This window comes from Chironomus tepperi, unplaced genomic scaffold (genome assembly GCF_022539635.2).
Source record: "Chironomus tepperi strain 1889 unplaced genomic scaffold, CSIRO-AGI_Ctep_v1 contig_172, whole genome shotgun sequence".
Taxonomy (NCBI): domain Eukaryota; kingdom Metazoa; phylum Arthropoda; class Insecta; order Diptera; family Chironomidae; genus Chironomus; species Chironomus tepperi.
The window spans coordinates 573,949-591,845 of NW_027226294.1; the positions used below are offsets into that span (position 1 = coordinate 573,949).

A 17,897-nucleotide genomic window follows, 5' to 3' on the forward strand; every position below is an offset into this window, starting at 1 on the left:
TTTTTGGTCGTAATCAACTGTCACAGTGACGTCAGAGCAACTTACTTTTATGTTAAAACTTTTTAAGTGTTACTGTTAATATGACGATGTAATGGTGGCCTAGCAAACAAGATATGCTGTTCGGACCCAATGATTATTTTATGTGCTCCATTATTCCCTCCAAAAACATGTTGAATTTAAAATTTTATAATAAAATTGATTACAAAAAAAACTTTTTACTGTAAATCCTCGAATGTATATTCAATCAAATTGAAAGAAACAGATAGAAAGCATAAAGTTTTAAATAGAACGTAAATAAAAAACAAAGAAAAAATAGAAAGAACAGAAAAAGGGCAATTGTATTGTACGTTGCTAGACATTTTATTATTATGAGTCAATTTATCTAAGCATGAGTATCTAGATAGCTTCATTATGCTTTTCAAACGAAACAAATTGAGAAGGTGAGGATACAAACTTTCTATGCCATTCATATTTTAAATGTACGGGATGCTGCTCGAGAACACAGGTGAATCATCATTCATGAATTTTTATCTCAAAATCAGTTTTTTCAACTTTCTGTTTTATTTTTTATGTGAGAGTTATTTACATATGACGTTATAACATTAATTATGCTCTCAAACAACATAGCTCACGGCATTTTGTACACTAATACAAACAAACAAATTTGAAAATTGAATTTTTAAATTTCTATACAAATATCAATCGATTGAATCATTTTTTAAGCTTTAGCTAGTTAGATTAATGAATAATAAAGCATTTGCAATGCTTCTGTACTAACAGAATTCAACTGAAAGTAGAAAATTTTCAAATCAAAATTTGACAATTTCTTTCATAGTGTTAGTGTTTACAAAAAATTCAAATTTTTGACCGTTAAAAACGACAGCCTTTTTGTGTAAAACCATGGAATACTTTTTGGACTTCTCAATATCTGATTCCCACAACTCTCAAAAATTACACATCATTGGAGAACCAATCCTAGATGTTAAAAATACGTTGAAATGTATATCCCTACCTTCTTCATTTTCTCACTCACTTACTTTCAACAAGATTGATGTTATGATATAAAATATACAGAATCATATTTTTGATGCTTGTTATGTCAGGTCAAAACAAGATATGCTTGTTGGAAATCACATGAACATCACTTTAGGATATGTAGCATGTTGTTGTTACTTGTAAGTAAGGAATGGGATGTTATCTTTAATCTAATTTAATCGAGTCGAATCATCGTGAAGATGGCAAGGAAGTGTGATTTATTATGCTGCACATTTACGTTTGATTTTGAAAAACACGCTGAATGACTAGTTCCTAGCATAATTTATGCTGTTGCTTCTCTCTTGATTTTTTTTCGGGAGAGCGTGGAAATTCCACATTGGGAGAATGGAAAGTTCGAGTCTAAAAATCACGTGCGTTTTTCATCTGCATGAGGAAAATTGTTGGGCACATTTTAAAGCATGATTTTCCAGTCCTAGTGCTAAGAACATGTGACACTTGTACACAAACATCTGTGATGATGGAAATGTGAGAAATTTTTAGGAGTCTTGATTTGGTAACATGATATGTTATGCTGCATGATGTAGGCTTAATAATTAGATTCACCGACTGTGAAATCACATGGATACTCTTTAATTTTGGTAGATTATTAAACTGGTTTTTTGACATTACATCTTCCTGTCTGAAAACATGACGACAAGCTTGTTTAACACAATTTTTGGCTTTTTGTGCTTCACAATTTTTCTATAAATATTTAAGCAGCTTAACGCTACACATCAGTTGATTTAAATTATTCTGACAATCCTACAAAAAATCTAAAGATGAAAATTGCATTTTTAGCTATTTGCTGTTTTGCTGTGGTTTTGTCCACGTATGCAGCTCCTCAATCTCCATCAAATAACCAACAAACTGGTAATCAAAATGCAAGCAAGTCACCGCAAAATAACCAATCCAAGGGATCTAAAAATGGTCCACCAAAAGGAACCAAAGGATCAGAAAGCAAGAGTCAACATGGCAATGGAAATAAAGGTCAACAAGGAACTAATAATAATAAGAACAATGGACAGAATAAAGCCGGTGGTAGAAAAGTTGGATCTCAGCAAGCGCCACCAAAAGGAAATAATGGTGAAAATTATAGCCAGAATAGTGTTGATGTTAAGAAAACATACAGTGCTAGAGTTGGCAAGAGTGCTTTTTATAAGAAATAAAGCGTATTTCCCTATTAATGTATTTCAATAAAATTTGAAAGAAACCAGCATGAACTTACCTGAATAAAATCATTAAAATATTTAATTTTACTCGATGTCATAAAAATTTTATTAATTTTCAGGTAATTTGATTAGTTATTGAATCCAATAGGATTGCAGTTACTCTTTAATTTGCTTTCAACGAGTACTAATTTGTGCCACGAATTCTGGTCTAAAATAAAATAACGGCCAAAAATATTTCAAAATTTTTCAAGTTTATTTAGCGCCAAATTTTCATAATATCCCCAAATATCCCGACAAATATCCACTAAACAATTGTAAAATAAAATTAGTTAAATTTAATTGAATCATTAATAAAATGTATATCAAAAGAGGAGCTTTAATCGTTTTTGAAGGCTGTGATCGTGCTGGAAAAACAACACAATGTAAGAAGCTTGTAGAAAGGCTGAAAAGTAAAAACATGAATGTTAAATTCATGAATTTTCCAAATCGCAATACAACATCCGGAAAAATAATTGACGAGTATTTAAGGAAGAAGGCTAACATGTCAGATGAAGGAATTCATTTGTTGTTCACAGCAAACCGATGGGAAGCAAAAAATGAAATGGAAAATGAGCTAAAATCCGGTAAAATTGTTTAATCTCTTAATATTGTAAAACTGGTTTAATTAATGATCTGGCATTTTAGGGACAACGATAATAGTTGACAGGTATTCATATTCAGGAGTGGCATTTACAGCAGCAAAAGGACTTGATTTTGAATGGTGCAAAGCACCAGAAAAGGGACTTTTAAAACCAGACATGGTCGTCTACTTGACATTGACAGCAGAAGCGATGGCAAGAAGGGGGAATTTTGGTGACGAAAGGTACGAAACAACAGAAATGCAGAAAAATGTTAAGAAAATGTATGAGAGGATGATCGAAACTCCAATGTGGCAAGTTGTGGATGCTGATAAAACCGAGGACGAATTAACCGATGAGCTGGAACAGCTACTTTTGAAAAAAGTTGAAGAAACTGGTGAAAAGCCACTGGATTTACTTTGGTGAACGAATGTGATTATATTAATCTAATTTATTAATTCTGTCAATAATTGACATCTAGTTCTATTGAATAATTAATAAAGTTTTATGAATTTTATGTGCCAATTGCTTTTATTATCCGAGGTTTTAAGGAAATTACAGGTTCAATAGATTCTACAGCCTTTTCAATGTCCTTTTTCTCCTCGATTGATTCCTCTTTACTTTCTTTTGTGCTTTCAGTTACCAATAAATTTCTTGGTAATGCAGATATTACTCTTGGCTTATAATTATTTTGGTAGGAAACGATATTTCCACTTTCATCAAACTTAACATGTAGTTTTGGTTTCATAGATAGTTCCATTAATGTCTTTCTGTATCTTTTAGTAAATGGCTCGTCAGGAGTATATGCAGCAATTGCCTTTCTCTTTCGTCTCCTTTTTCGTTTGCGCTTTCGTTTTTGTGGCTCTTCTACTTTTAATGACGACGAATCATTTTCTTCTGAGCTGCTTGATTCCTCAGAACTGGATGAACTTTTTGTTATCTGATCATTTGAGGACTCATCTTTAATCTCACTTTTTTGATTTTCTAATTGCGCACACTCAACAGTTGACACTTCTTTACCTACTTCATTGTCATTTGAAGATTCTACTTTATTTAATTCAATTACATTTTCATCAATTTCCTTCAATTCAACATTTTTTGTGTTTTCGATGTTTTGACTGTTAATTTCCAATTTGTTTATATCAGATGAGATAGATGTATTTGAATCCTTTGCAGTTAATATTATTTCCTGCTCTTCCATTCTGTACTTTCTTTAATTAAACGAATTTCTTGAATTTTTAAAAGTTTCTAAAATTTAGGTACCAAAAATGTAAACAAAAGCTAGTACTAAAAATAACGACGGAAACTATTTTGAAATGTAGTCAGGGAAAAAAAATCAACACAACGTGTCAAGACTTTTCTCTATTAACATTTATTAAAATAATTAAAAAAAAAGTGTAAGAACAATGCAAGGACCAGCAATTTTCATCGATCTAACTCTGGAAGATCAAGCCCAAGAGATTAGAAAATATTTGAAGGGACTAGGTGCTGAAATATCGGAAGAAAAGTCACCGAAAGGAATTGAAGATGATCTTCATAAAATTTGCGGTGTTTGTGACGTCTGCTTGAAAAAAGATGGAAACGAAGTTGAAATTGATGCTGTATTAAACAGCATTGTATCAATAATGGTATCAATTTCATTGGAAAGAGGTGAAAATTTGATCCTTGCATTTTGTGAAAAATTAACCAAGGCACCAACAATAGAACTCTCGAAAGTATGTCTTCAATCATTATGGCGGCTATTTAACAATCTTGAACAGTCATCACCATTGAGATATCATGTTTATTATCATCTAGTTCAAGTAGCCAAGCAATGTGATTCAGTTAAGGAAGTTTTTACTGGATTAGATGAAATTAAGAGTCAATTCGCACAGTGTCCACCATCAAAAGAGCAAATGCAAAAGTTGTATAGATTATTACATGACGTTCTTAAGGATACACAGTGTGAAACCGCATCAAAAGTCATGATCGAATTACTTGGAACTTATACAGACGATAATGCATCTCATGCCCGTGATGATGCTATGAAATGTATCGTCACTGCTTTGGCTGATCCAAATACTTTCTTACTGGATCCTTTGTTGTCATTGAAACCTGTACGATTCCTTGAAGGTGAACTCATTCATGACTTATTATCGATTTTTGTATCCGAGAAATTACAAAGCTACATGCAGTTCTACAAAAATCATAAAGAATTTGTCACCTCTCAAGGATTGAACCACGAACAAAATATGAAGAAGATGCGTCTATTATCATTCATGCAACTGGCTGAAAGTAATCCAGAAATGACATACTCACAATTGCAAGAAGAGTTGCAAATTGAGGAAAATGAGGTAGAATCTTTCATTATTGAAGTCTTGAAGACAAAATTAGTTCGTGCCAGAATCGATCAAAAGGAACGTAAAGTTCACCTCTCCAGCACAATGCACCGAACATTTGGAAGAACTCAATGGCAACAATTGAATGATTTACTCATCACATGGAGAGATAACTTAACTTTAGTCCAAACAAATATCAAGAATATCTCACAACAACAGGCTGAAAACAAGAACCAAGGACCGATTAATATAACAACAAGTGCAGGCAAGAGAAATTACTAAACAAGTGTGTTGACATCCGATTGTGAATTATTGAAGTGGAATTCCGTTTTTGAATAAACATTAATTAGTTGTAATTCAATTTATTGCATTAAACATTTAATATACTATACAGTGAAGTATGTGCATCAATATAAAATAAAATAAATTTTTCCACAAAACGGACGGAATGTGAATTTTGTCAATCACTAATAGAGTTCCTTTAAATTTCAGTACGTTGAAGGTTTACAAGACTGTGACATAAAGGACAAGATTTTCGGGATGCAATTTCTATTCGCTTAGCAAGATGCATGCATTTTCCGCATTGCCAAGCTACCTGTGGATTCATTATCGATTGTCCAGATGCAATACATGCTGGAAAATGTGATCCACAATTTGGACATGAAGTTTGCCAATCAATGACCAAAGTTTCGCATGCAAAGCACTGTGTCTGGTCCATTTTTGTATCTCTTGGATCATATCGTGATAAAATGTTAACTGCCAATTCCTCATATTCTTGTCTTTTATGCTCAGTCAGTGTTTCCAATCCTTCAAGTTTAATAAATGCTTTTGAGCATGTTCCAAATGAGCGATCAGCACAACTTGCAAGTGCTATTAATGAATAAATTTTCTCAACATTTAAAACGTCTTCATAGTCACGTAATCGGAGAGCTGAAAGAACTGCTGAATGAAAAAGTCCAGCTCTTAATTGTCTTTGTGCTAACAGCATGTAATGATATGCTTCTGCATAGTGCCAAACTTCCTCAATAAAAACTGAATCTTCTGGTATCATTTGAGATGTAATTGTGGCTCGGTTACTTCCTGTAATATTTGCTTGTGTCTGAAGATGTTCCTCAACCAAAAGTCCAGCTAGTATAAAGAGCTTCTTAATTCTGAGGAAACTGGACTTCTTTTCAATTTCTCTCTCGGCAAGCTTGACCAATAGTCTGCTTGCATCTAAGTACCTTCCAGCCTAAAAAACATTAAGTCTGTTATTAAGGATCAGTTCCGTTAAAAGTCAAGAGCTTACCTTCTTTTGTAGTTCAACAGCTTCCGGCAATTTGCCTTCTTCTAACAAATGTGCAGCATGTTTATTCAGCAATGCATTCACGGACGGCATTTTATATTTCTGAGCTAGTTCCAAAGCTAATCCCCACTGTCTCAATCCTACACATGTTGATATTGCTGATTTGATATCACCACATTTTTTGTAAGCCTCAACTGACTTTTCAGTCAATCCAACTGTGGCCAACATTTGTCCTAACTTTCCAAGTAAAGGACTTTTCTCAGGCAGCTTTACGATCATATTCTCAAGTTCGTCGTACTTTTCTAGCTGATAGAATGTTTCCATTAATCCTTCATTGTAGTGTGCCTTCTCATAATACTCTCTAGCACTTTCCCAAACATTCATACTCGCAAAATGATTTCCAATCTCCTTATAAGCATTCTCCATTTGCTGATCAGATATGCCACTTGCCATTCTGTACAGTTGAATGACTCTAAACCAGTCACACAAAGTTGTTCGGAGATTTATGGCTAAATCTCGTCGATCAGCATCAATGTAAAGCTTTTCAGCTTCTTCAAAATCACCAAAGAAGGCATTAACTTCAGCCTTTTGGATCTGTTCATTTTGGATGGTCCTCAACTTTTTGATGAATTTAATGCCTTGATAATTTGTGCATCTAACATAAGCATTTTCAGCTGTATCGAGATCAAGTTTCTTTAAGGAACTTTCACCAAGAAGTCTCCATAGACGTGGATGTGAATTGTCTTCAATAAACTGTTTGGCTTCTGCTAAGCCTACATGCTGTAACAGTTCCTCTGTATCTCTAAGCGACTTTACTCGTAAATTCAGTATCAATTGATCAGTTGAAGACGGTGCTGTTGATCCATTAACAATCTCGTCTAGTAAGACCGCAGTTATTTCAAGATCCTCAAAATTGCAAATGTATCCACAAGTTGATATTGGTTCCTCTGGATCCTGATTTCTAAAGACATACATTCTTGTCTTTTCCATAACAGCAAGTAACTGTGGATTATCTTTAGCCCAACACATTGACCACACATCCTTCCTTTCTATTTTTCCAACTCGCATAGCTTCATTTGGTTTCTCATTATTATAGTCATTGAGATCAATTGTAGTCAATAAACCTGTAGCATCGATAATTGCAGCACGTGTTGAATTGCAATTGATAGACATCTTTGAGATTCTGGTCGCGAAGTTGTGACGATTACAAATAGCAACATTCGGTAGTACATATTCTTGGACAGTGCCTGACTCTCTTGCAACCAATAAAATCTTGTCACTTGATGCTATACAGCATATTGCATCCTTTGTTGTATTGGGAATTGCTTTAGGCATTTCATAGGATACACGATCGAGATCACTTAAAACTTCATTTACTCCTGACGGTTGATCATCAACATGATAACGTTTATCCTTCTTCTGCTTCATGCCATGTAATGTTGATTTAGGTGTATGGTACTGCCATAATAGAAATTGTGACTGATTAGCAACAATGACATGAGTACTATTCATTGTAATGAAGAGTGGCTTAATGTCAATATATTTAGTGTCGATTGTCGTTCCTAAGCTATTACAAATATTCATCATATAATTTAGTTCCTCGAAAGTATGTTCAATGATCAAATTCGAGTCTTTTGGGATGATTATTTGAGTCTCAGAAGCAACGACACAGTGCTCACCATAGGCACTCATTGAAATGACAAAATCAACGACCTTTGAGAATGTCTGATTATTCTTAATATCCCAAAATACTATTGAGGATTGATTACAGTCAAGTGACTGTTGATTCGGACTTGATACTTCTAAGTAGGCAATCGTGTTACTGAAGTAGCACCAAACATAATCAGGTCGGATGTTTGCGAAAAATATAAAGTTGTCTACAGCCATCGATATTCTGCAATTTGATTTTCCTTCCCAACTTAGTGCTGCAATTTCTCGACCGGGTAATTTCAGTGTCCTTAAATGCTGACCAAAGGCTGAGAAGAACATGACCTGATTTATATCCTTCTCATTCAATAAATTCTTCATTCCACAGACTGCTAATATAGTTCCATTTTCATTCCATTGACTGAATGTGATTTGCAAGTTGGCATCAATCATGATTGGAAAGTCGTCATTTTCATTTTTCATCAACTGGATCTTTCCAGTTTCATAGCATATAGCTAGTACTGGTCGATTGCCTTGCGTAAATCCACTGTACCAATTTAATCCAACTACACTTACAGATCTCATAGAACTTAAATTGACGCACTGGATGTTGACTTTTGACTAGAAAGAAGGAATGTTAGGGATGTCTAATATAAAGGTAGGGTTTGGTACTTACAATGAATATCCCTTGATTATCATACAGATGAACTTCACCATTTTTGATAGCAAACAGAAGCAAGCGATTGTCAGGACTCCATTGAATTGCTGTAAGTGACGTGTTCTTAAGGTCCTTCCCCCAAATCCTATTTCCATCCACAGATCCAACAATTACTCCACCATCCTCATACACAATGCAAATCTTTTGGCCATCACTTGTCCACGACATCCCTTTTACTGTCGATCTCTTCCGGTCGTTAGTCATTTCCTCAAAAAAGTTACCCTTATACATGGTCCATACAATGATGACTCCATTGTCGTCAGCTGATGTCAATTTTTGTTGCTGCTCATTCCACGCCACACACACTACATTTCCTTTATGCCCTTCGAGGGTTTGATTCATTGATAAATTACTTGGAGCTGCTAAGCCTTTGTTAGGGGCTGTTGTAGTTGTTGTAGCTTGCTCAAGTTTTAATACTTTCAGCATTCCATCGTCTAACGGACATGATAATGCTTTAAATAATTGAACTCTAGATTAATGTAAGTACTTTACCTCCTCCAATCGCTACAAAGCCATTGCTTTTTTCCCACGATATACAATTGATCTTTGTGTTATTTGGAATGGCGATCTAAAGAAGAATTTCATGAATTGTGTGAGCATGGCTTAATATTTTACAATTCCTTACCTTCTTGCAGAGATACACAAACATTTTGAGGCTTAAAATCTCACTTTTAATGCCTTAAAACTTAAATTTATTTTTCTTAAATTAAATTGTTTGTTATGCTTGATGCGTTACCATTGCGATGAAAGGATAGAATGAAACTTAAAGAAGAAATACCGATAGAGAAATGGAACTGCCGGCTGAAATGTTTTGTTTCATTTTCAAGCTGTTTTAATTTATAAATTATGAAGTTAGGGAAAATATTATTAAATTCAAAAGTTCTGTCATCGGAAGTGCTTACAAAGTATTTGATGCAGACTAGTCAACCGCCGTGGACATCATATTTCATAAAAGTAAGTCAGTCTAACATGTCAATTGACAGATTAATGAGAATTTAATTTTTTAGTTAAAAGACTGCGAAAATGACTTGAAAGGAAATACTTCATTCAATTGGAAGATTCCAACGGGCGAGAACTATCACATCTTAAGGACATGGTGCTGGCCATATATCAAATTTCATTGCACTAAAACAGATCCACCACAAGACTTAGAAATGGAAAATAAATTCTTTGAAATTATGAAGAAAATCAATCTAGGAATCCCGTTGGTTGCGTATGGAGTTGCTGCTATTTTTCTCATAAAGCATGAAGAAGTCGTCAACATATCGGACACAACTAAAGTTAAAATTTATTTCCTAATACCTGAAGAAAAAGGCTCGAGATATTAATAAAGCATTAAGCATAGTAATTACACAATAGTTTACATGTTGACCAAAATTCCAGCAATTATAAGCTATTCCAAATCATAAGCATTAAAGATTCCCAAGATATACGTCATGCATGTATGCATGATTCATTCATGATAACTCACAGCCGATAGAAGATACTGAATGAAAAAATTCAATTTGCATGTCTTTTACTTACAATATTCTACGAACTGCTACGAACCTTCAATCATTCTCAAATGCCACCTTGACGATTGATAATCATGATGATCATGTTGTTTAATTTCATGCAATTAAAACAAATAAGTTAAGAAGATTTAGAACTCATATATAAAAGAACTTGATTTGCTGAGAATATTCTTATTGTTAGGTCTGATCTCGTGATATAATGTTGTGGAAAATTATCTCGGTAGTTTGTTTCGTTGCGCTTGTTAAGGCGGATATGAATAGTGATGTGGATATTGTTAATGAGAATTACAATCGGAATCAGCGGAATGCAAAGGATTACTTATTAAGGAGTTTTGACGTGGTTCCATCAAACTTTGTAAGTCTATCATCAGATTTTGAAGTTGTGCAAACAACGAACATCCATCTCAGGATATTAAGAAGTTCTCAAACTCAAAGTGATTTCGACCATACGAAATTTTACACACTAATACAAACAAAGAAATTTGTAAAATTGAATTTATAGATTTTTACACAAATATCAATAGATTCATAATTTATTAAGTTTAGCTAGCTAGATTAGTAACTAATAAAGCATTTGCAATGCTTCTGTACTAGCATAATTCAGCTAAAAGTAGAAAATTTTAAAGATTTTAATTTGACAAATTTCTTTCATAGTGTTAGTGTTTACAATAAATTCAAATTTTTGACAGTTGAAAACTGATCACGTGTGTTTGTCTAAATCCAGTCTCTAAAGTTTAGATTCTATTCCTATATTCTTCCTGACACACAATCACGAATTACAGTTTCTCTCATTTTAGCCAGAACCAAGTTGGAAGGCAAGTGCAACATTAACAAGTGGAAATACAGAAGCAGACGCAGAAGCTGAAGCCAGCGGCTCAATATCAGGAGAAATAACATTCAAACAATGGAACTTTAATGCTCCAATCCAAGTTTATGTGAATATTACTGGTCTTAAGCCTGGAAAGCATGCCTTACATATCCATGCATTTGGTGACATATCTGATGGATGCAAGTCCACTGGACCACATTTTCGTCACAGCATTGTTGGAAATGTAGAGGCAAATGAAGAAGGAAAGGTTGATGTAAAGTTCAACACGTTGGCATTGAATTTGTTTGGATTGACTGGAATTTTAGGACGATCGATTGTTGTGCATGAAAAGGCATCAGGTAAGTCAATGACATTAATGGATTTATGCTTACTATTCATATCCTGTTCATTTCAGAATTTCTGAGATATCCAGACTTGTTTACCCCCGAGTCACAATTTGTAGATCTAGGAATCAGCTATCAAACAGAAGAAGATTCTGTTGGCGAGCGTCTAGCATGTGGAATAATTACCATAACAAGCAACATCCCATAACTCATTTTAATAATTTTAATTTTTTACAAAGATTGTTATCATGTAACAAAAATTATCGGAATCAATCTAAACCTTCATGTCCGACCCTTATGAATTAACGTAAATAAATTGATTATACTCAATGAACTTTACAAGAACAATAGCTGTGGGAAATTGCTGTGCGAAAAAGATAGTTGTGTGTGTGTGTGTGTAAGTGAAATGGTTTTCAACATATACAGTAACAATTGTCTTTCGTACATGCTGAAAGAGTTTTAAATTCACTTTGTTCTACACATGTCTCTAGCACGATAATTCAGAACACTGAAGATAAGGAAACATGTCTCAGTATGTATGCTACGTGCATCTTCTCTTAAACGGTGTCTCGAACTCTTGACTTTTAAAATAGATCTAAATGAATGTAGATGTACAGAAAAGAAAAGTCTCGAGCATCGCTTATGTTGGCCACAGGCGAGAATAATATGTAAATTTCTGAAACGGAAAAATTAAGATTTCCACAGATTTTCATGAAAATTTCTATTTTTACTCATCATCATCATCATCATCAACGTTTTATTAATGATTTTCCATGTATGAATTAGGTATTACATAAAATTTTCCATAATCTATAATTAAATTAACGTAAATAATAGTTTATATGTTTCAAGTAATAATGTTCATTATCGTAGTACATGTTCGGGGTCATTCACTGATGAGGGGTCTATTCAAAAATTAGATTTTCAGACACAACGATTGTAAGCATTTCATAAGATCTCTATGAAATAACTCACAAGTACTGGATGTCATTAGTGAATGATCCCTTATTCATTTTATGAAAGAAAAAAAAAATTAGAAGTAACATAAATCGGATTAAGCTATGTCGTTAGTGGCAACAAGATGCTTATCTTAAAAACACTTGTAGTTGAATAGCAAGCTGAATTAAAATTTTCATTCCTGGCATGAAAGTTGCAATTTTTGCAAATTCAGGACCTGACACCATTTGTGTGTGCAAGCCTAGACAATTTGCATAGTCACCGATCTGTATTAATTGCACCATTTGATTTAAAGATTCGAGAGTGTTGGTGGACAGCTGTAAAGTAAGACATATTATGCATTAACAAGTTAGATACTTTAATTCAGTCAAACTTACCCTATTGTCTCGCAACAAATCATAAAGTGATTCCAATCGTCTCGAAACATCGTCTAATTTACGCTTCATTTGCTGCAAAGGAATTACAGTTACAAATGACTGCACATACTTATTATAAATAAAATATTTACTGGATTTGTGGCTCTATTAATGCACTGCGTCTTAAGCTCTTCTAAAACTGTCTGTAAGTAAATAAATTCTTCTGGAAGTGGTGGCTTCTCTTTAACGACTTCCTGAACAGGAGGTTTAACTGGCATTTCCTGCTGTTGCTGTTGTTGTTGTGGAGCACCAACGAAGCTATTAAAGTTTTGATAATTAATCATATTACTGTTATCCTGCATTTGTGGTTGCTGCTGCTGTTGAGGTTGATAGAAATTAGTTGGATTCATAATATTCATTGGAGCAGCTGGTTGCATTTGCGTAGGTGGTTGTGATGTTCCATATGATTGGTCGTATTGATTTTGTCCTGGCATTGCTGGATTCAGCATTGCAGGATTCATCATATTATTAGCTGGAGGCACTTGGTTTGGATCCGAAGCTCCAAATATTGGATGCATGATTGGCGCTGCAACAGATACATCTTTCTTAACCTGTAAAAAGAGATTTATGAAAATATTAGAGGCAATACTAGCAAGTTCCGGAAGAACAAAATGATGGTTAATCTGCTCACTAAGAATTATTAAATATTTTAGAAAGCTGATGCTGAATGCATAAACATCAATCAATGGCAGGAAATAAAGTTAATGGGAAATTTCTTTTAAACAAACTCAAAATGAAAACGCAACTGAAGCATTAAAAAAGTATTAAGGAACGAATAAAAAAACTAGGAATGTAAATCAAAAAAATAGTTCATTCTAAATCGAGCCAAACCTCGCAGGAAGTAGAAGAAGAATTAGAGTAACCATCACTATGTTTTTGGAGCCATTTTTTTGTGCCAGCATGAACAGCTGACATATCACTTTTGGTCGATATAAACTAAATAAGATAATGTCATTTTTATAGGATATACTTAAAGTCATTTAAAATTAATTTTTTGACATGGATATTTACCTGACTTTTAGGCTTAAATTCTGGTGGATCGTTCCAGCCTGGAGGTGGTGTTGGGTTCTTCAAAGCTTGTTGTGGCATCGGTGGAGGAGCTAAATTGCCATTCATAGCATTATTATTATTTTGATATCCATAAACATTTTGTTGATCCCAACTTGACATCATTTGTGGCTGTGTTTGCAATGGCATTTGATTAATTGGTTGGGTATTAAATGCTGGCTGAATAGGATTAGTGTTAAATTGAGGATTTGGATTGTATGGAGCAGATGGTGGCATTTGACCATATCCAGCATTCGATTGAACAGATGGATCAAGTAAACGTTTAGGTTTTGGTGGTCCTGATGTTGTGTTAGATTGACTAGACACACTTGAAACACTTGCTGGTCTTGGAGGTTGTGGAACATTTTCAAGTGGATTCATAAATGTTGGTGGTTTAGGAACTTGCTGTAATTGTGGTTGAACTTGATTCTGTGACCACATTTGAGACATTGGATCAACATAGTTATTAGTCATTCCAGAATTTGGAAGTCCCGTATTGAATGTTGTTGGTGGCATAACATTTGGTGTTGAATTAGGAAGAACAGGATTAAAAGTGCTTGTTGGCATGCCTGTCGATGATGTCGATACAGTTCTTGGATGTGAAAGTCTTGGACCAGTTTGATAATTCTGTCCAAACCCAGAAACCGTTCGTTGTCTTTGTTGCATTACATTGGATTGATTCTTATGTCCTAATGCATAATATAATCGTTCACGAAGATCTACGATATGTGGATCATCACATGAAGTACCAACATATGTTAATGCCATTTCAAGGGATCCTTGAGCAGCTAATAATGAAGCATATTTAGACAATAATTCAGCATATCGTCCATAAACTGGAATGTTTTGTCCATGTCGTTCCATTCCTTTATTTAATAAAATAACGATTTCTATCAGTTCTTGCAATTTTCCAGAATCATCCAATGAATCATGTCCATTAATTGTACACCAAGCATCAACTATTCTCTCAATATTTCCAGCACAAATGTAGCATAGAATTGAGTCTTGAATTATCGACAAATCTCCACCAGATTCCATTTGCATTCTTTCGCCAAGACGTTCACACAACAGATTTGATTGATCTTTACTATGCGTGAGTGCTGCAACAAGAGCCTCTTTCCATGAATCAATAGTACATTGAGAAATAACACCACTCCAATCAGCCATTACCATTGCCGATATCAAATTTGAAATGAAACTGTCGTTATTCTTGAGATAACGATATTGTGTTTTTGCAAGTAAATCACTTCCGCCCAAAGATGCTAAAATTATCGCATCTGTTGAACGACCAGCATTCATGCACAATTCAACGGCTGCAGCAATATTCCCAGTCAATAATGCCTCACAAATTAAACCCTCAGATCCAGATGTTGACAGCTTGTAAGGTATCTTTCCAGCAGTCGATTCATTCAATCCATTCATATCAAATCCGTCTTGGTTCTACAAAATACAGGAAGAATAGCTTAATTAGATTAGCATATCATTAATTAGATATAAAGTTCAACCCAAAATTATCAAGTAAAATAAATTAAAAATTGTCGAAAAAGTACAAATGCATGCAAAAACGATTGTCCATCTACAAATTGAAATTAGGTGCGTAAAGTAGTTCCTTACCGACAAATCAGTAGCGTCGCTGCTTGGATCATCAATTGAGTCAATCTTTTGAATTAAAAAACGATTCTAAGCAAAATATTTTTTTTTTTTCCAAAAAAGAAATGTGATGGACATGATATGTTAGGCACATGATTCTTTTATGTCGAGAATGTTTGCTGAAAATTATTTAAAATTCATCAACTTACCCTGTTCAATTGAGCCATTTGATTCGTAACTCCATCAACAGCATTTGATTGAGTGTCCTTATCATCGACAAACTTATTAAATTTACTGGCAATGTCTTCTGAATGATATCCTACAAGAAATATACATTAATCCACATACTAATACAGTAAGAATTAAGTTAGCATACCTAATAAATTTAAAAATTCGCTTGTTGGATTCTCTTCAAAGTATGCCTTCAAAAAGTACCAAATGTAGCGTTTATGCTGATCGCTACTATCATCAGCTTTTTGTCTACAGTATTCTACGTAATTTCCTTGTGCCAAAACATTCTCAAGTTCTGTCGATTTCTTTACCAAGCTTTCGTCAGTGATGAGTTGCTTGATTTCGACTGTCTTATTAGTACCATTGAATGTGACAAATTTTCCTCCAAATCCGAATGAAATTCCGGATGGACGTTTGAACCATTTTGGTGGTCTTTTCAAGTCATGAAAGATTTGAGCATGTGCTGCTGTTTGAGTGGAATATTCTTGAGGAATACTTTCCATTCCCGGAAAAGAATCAGCAATTTTATTAGATGTTTGAACTTGCTGCTGAGCACCTCCAAAAAGTGAATAAACTGACACATTTCCATCGAAGCTAGATGCAGCAACAAGCGCTGGATTTTTAGGACACCATGTAATGTCAGAATACCAAGAACTAGTTGAAGCAATTTCTGACAAAATTTCTCCATGATTATCTTCAGAACTTGTGTTCCAACATAGAATTTTGTTATCTTTAGCACATGAAATCATCAGTTCAGTGTCTTTTGGACATAATGCCATTCCTAAAACTCCACGAGAATGAATTTGTAAAGTCTTGGATGGTGCAGTTGCATATCTTAAATCCCAAAGTTGAATGACAGGCGTTTGATCGTCTTCAGAAGCAAGCCACAATTGTGTAGCAATGTCTGGGTGCCAATTTACAGCCCTCCATCTAACACGAGATTGAGAATCACTCAATTTGATAATTGGTTCGTTCTTACGCAAATCCCATACAACACATCGTGTTGCAAATGTTGATGCAAGAATATGCTGAACTTGTAAGTTCCATGCGATTCCACAAACGTCTTCAAGTGGCTGAGTTTTTTGGCCAGGTGTCATCGGAACACTTGTATTATTGACATCCCAAATGAAGATTTCGGATTCGGATGTTGCAGATGCTATTAAATTCGTCTTAAATGGATTATAGTCGAGTGTCCGTACCGGTCCAGTATGTTTATTAGATTGAGCGACAAGTGCATCTTCACCGGCCAATATTTTCGATACGTTGTAAATTTTTAAATAGCCACTTTCACAACCACCCACAATTAATCCATTCGAAAATTGATTTGAATTATCAAATGGTGTCCATACTAACTTATGAAATTTATGATCACTTTGCTGACTACCGACCAACTCTAAGTCATAACTAGTATCCGATAAATTTAGACTATAAAGTTCGAGAAGTGGATTTGAGCTATTAAATGATGTATCCAGCAATTGTTGTGCTGCTGAGCCGGCAGCTAATAAGATACGGTCTTGCGTTTCTGGTGACCACGCAACATTCACTGACTTTTGCAATTCTTTAATCTTCATCGTTCTTTTACTGGATTAATGATTGGTTGTGATTCGGAACTTTTTTTCTTCGATATAATTAACTATTAAGACGTCCAAACTTTTCAAGTTTTTTGACTTCCGACAGATAATTTAACAATATTAAATGATTTTCACATGTAACAAGGTAGATTAATTAGCTAATATCGCGAATTTTATGATATTTCTTCGAACTGTTGACGTATTAACAAAATATAGCGTAGAATCTGTCCCCTGCTGATTTAAAATTATTTAGAACGTTGCTGATTTAATTATTATTTAAATTTTGTGCATAATTTATGATTTATTTAAACTTTTTGTGTAAATTCATGTATAACATCATATTTGTGAGAATTTTTAATTCAATTCTGCTCTGCGAATAAGAAATTTTTGAGATTAATCTCAGTAGCATTTTAACGGTGTTGTACTTTTTGAATAATAATATTAGTAAACTTTCCAAAGGGCGTGAAAAACAAGTAAGCAAACTATTAAGTAGGTAAACAATAAAAACGCAATGAAGATTTGATAATCATAAACTTTCCAAATTATAAAGTGTATCATTAATAACATTGATAAACTTATTTTAGACATAAAACAAGTGATTTTAGTAAAGTGAGTTATATTGGAAAGACA

At 34.1% G+C, this 17,897-nt stretch overlaps 6 protein-coding genes across 8 annotated transcripts; 3 read left to right on the forward strand and 3 right to left on the reverse strand.

Annotated features, from left to right (window-relative positions):
- Positions 1–2,502: 2,502 nt before the first annotated feature.
- On the forward strand, positions 2,503–3,338 carry LOC139088964 (uncharacterized). The gene is made up of 2 exons (XM_070638330.1): positions 2,503–2,827; positions 2,889–3,338. Exons 1-2 carry the CDS (start codon positions 2,560–2,562, stop codon positions 3,245–3,247), a joined length of 627 nt encoding a protein of 208 aa, XP_070494431.1. The 5' UTR covers positions 2,503–2,559; the 3' UTR covers positions 3,248–3,338.
- On the reverse strand, positions 3,299–4,022 carry LOC139088906 (uncharacterized protein DDB_G0280579-like). The gene is made up of 2 exons (XM_070638256.1): positions 3,381–4,022; positions 3,299–3,304 (listed from the first exon to the last, which is right to left on the reverse strand). Exons 1-2 carry the CDS (start codon positions 4,020–4,022, stop codon positions 3,299–3,301), a joined length of 648 nt encoding a protein of 215 aa, XP_070494357.1.
- A 132-nt stretch (positions 4,023–4,154) lies between these two features.
- eIF3m (eukaryotic translation initiation factor 3 subunit m) lies at positions 4,155–5,594 on the forward strand. The gene has a single exon (XM_070638303.1). The coding sequence runs from the start codon at positions 4,228–4,230 to the stop codon at positions 5,419–5,421; it is 1,194 nt and encodes a 397-aa protein (XP_070494404.1). The 5' UTR covers positions 4,155–4,227; the 3' UTR covers positions 5,422–5,594.
- Oseg4 (intraflagellar transport protein Oseg4) lies at positions 5,496–9,533 on the reverse strand. Its single transcript, XM_070638302.1, has 5 exons — positions 9,415–9,533; positions 9,282–9,357; positions 8,748–9,223; positions 6,428–8,692; positions 5,496–6,370 (listed from the first exon to the last, which is right to left on the reverse strand). Exons 1-5 carry the CDS (start codon positions 9,436–9,438, stop codon positions 5,621–5,623), a joined length of 3,591 nt encoding a protein of 1,196 aa, XP_070494403.1. The 5' UTR covers positions 9,439–9,533; the 3' UTR covers positions 5,496–5,620.
- A 962-nt stretch (positions 9,534–10,495) lies between these two features.
- On the forward strand, positions 10,496–11,803 carry Sodq (Sodesque). Its single transcript, XM_070638361.1, has 3 exons — positions 10,496–10,658; positions 11,101–11,488; positions 11,539–11,803. Exons 1-3 carry the CDS (start codon positions 10,503–10,505, stop codon positions 11,661–11,663), a joined length of 669 nt encoding a protein of 222 aa, XP_070494462.1. The 5' UTR covers positions 10,496–10,502; the 3' UTR covers positions 11,664–11,803.
- A 358-nt stretch (positions 11,804–12,161) lies between these two features.
- Positions 12,162–17,489, reverse strand: Sec31 (secretory 31). 3 transcript variants are annotated; one of them, XM_070638282.1, is made up of 8 exons: positions 15,842–17,489; positions 15,675–15,784; positions 15,490–15,534; positions 13,840–15,315; positions 13,660–13,764; positions 12,921–13,379; positions 12,790–12,861; positions 12,162–12,729 (listed from the first exon to the last, which is right to left on the reverse strand). In XM_070638282.1, exons 1-8 carry the CDS (start codon positions 17,265–17,267, stop codon positions 12,541–12,543), a joined length of 3,882 nt encoding a protein of 1,293 aa, XP_070494383.1. In that variant the 5' UTR covers positions 17,268–17,489; the 3' UTR covers positions 12,162–12,540. The 3 variants fall into 3 exon arrangements, with proteins under 3 accessions (XP_070494383.1, XP_070494384.1, XP_070494385.1); XM_070638283.1 differs by lacking the exon at positions 15,490–15,534; XM_070638284.1 differs by lacking the exon at positions 13,660–13,764.
- Positions 17,490–17,897: the final 408 nt, after the last annotated feature.

Excerpts from the sequence above, each read along its gene's own strand:
- LOC139088906 (XM_070638256.1), bottom strand. The coding sequence starts at position 4,022 with ATGGAAGAGCAGGAAATAATATTAACTGCAAAGGATTCAAATACATCT.
- Sec31 (XM_070638282.1), bottom strand. The coding sequence starts at position 17,267 with ATGAAGATTAAAGAATTGCAAAAGTCAGTGAATGTTGCGTGGTCACCA. Across the intron at positions 15,785-15,841 it reads CGAATTTTTAAATTTATTAG|GATATCATTCAGAAGACATT; the intron begins GTATGCTAACTT and ends TATTTCTTGTAG. Across the intron at positions 13,380-13,659 it reads CTTCTTCTACTTCCTGCGAG|GTTAAGAAAGATGTATCTGT; the intron begins GTTTGGCTCGAT and ends CTCTTTTTACAG.
- LOC139088964 (XM_070638330.1), top strand. The coding sequence starts at position 2,560 with ATGTATATCAAAAGAGGAGCTTTAATCGTTTTTGAAGGCTGTGATCGT. Across the intron at positions 2,828-2,888 it reads GGAAAATGAGCTAAAATCCG|GGACAACGATAATAGTTGAC; the intron begins GTAAAATTGTTT and ends CTGGCATTTTAG.
- Oseg4 (XM_070638302.1), bottom strand. The coding sequence starts at position 9,438 with ATGTTTGTGTATCTCTGCAAGAAG. Across the intron at positions 8,693-8,747 it reads ATAATCAAGGGATATTCATT|TCAAAAGTCAACATCCAGTG; the intron begins GTAAGTACCAAA and ends CCTTCTTTCTAG. Across the intron at positions 6,371-6,427 it reads CTGTTGAACTACAAAAGAAG|GCTGGAAGGTACTTAGATGC; the intron begins GTAAGCTCTTGA and ends AATGTTTTTTAG.
- eIF3m (XM_070638303.1), top strand. The coding sequence starts at position 4,228 with ATGCAAGGACCAGCAATTTTCATCGATCTAACTCTGGAAGATCAAGCC.
- Sodq (XM_070638361.1), top strand. The coding sequence starts at position 10,503 with ATGTTGTGGAAAATTATCTCGGTAGTTTGTTTCGTTGCGCTTGTTAAG. Across the intron at positions 10,659-11,100 it reads ACGTGGTTCCATCAAACTTT|CCAGAACCAAGTTGGAAGGC; the intron begins GTAAGTCTATCA and ends CTCTCATTTTAG. Across the intron at positions 11,489-11,538 it reads AGGTAAGTCAATGACATTAA|ATCCAGACTTGTTTACCCCC; the intron begins TGGATTTATGCT and ends AATTTCTGAGAT.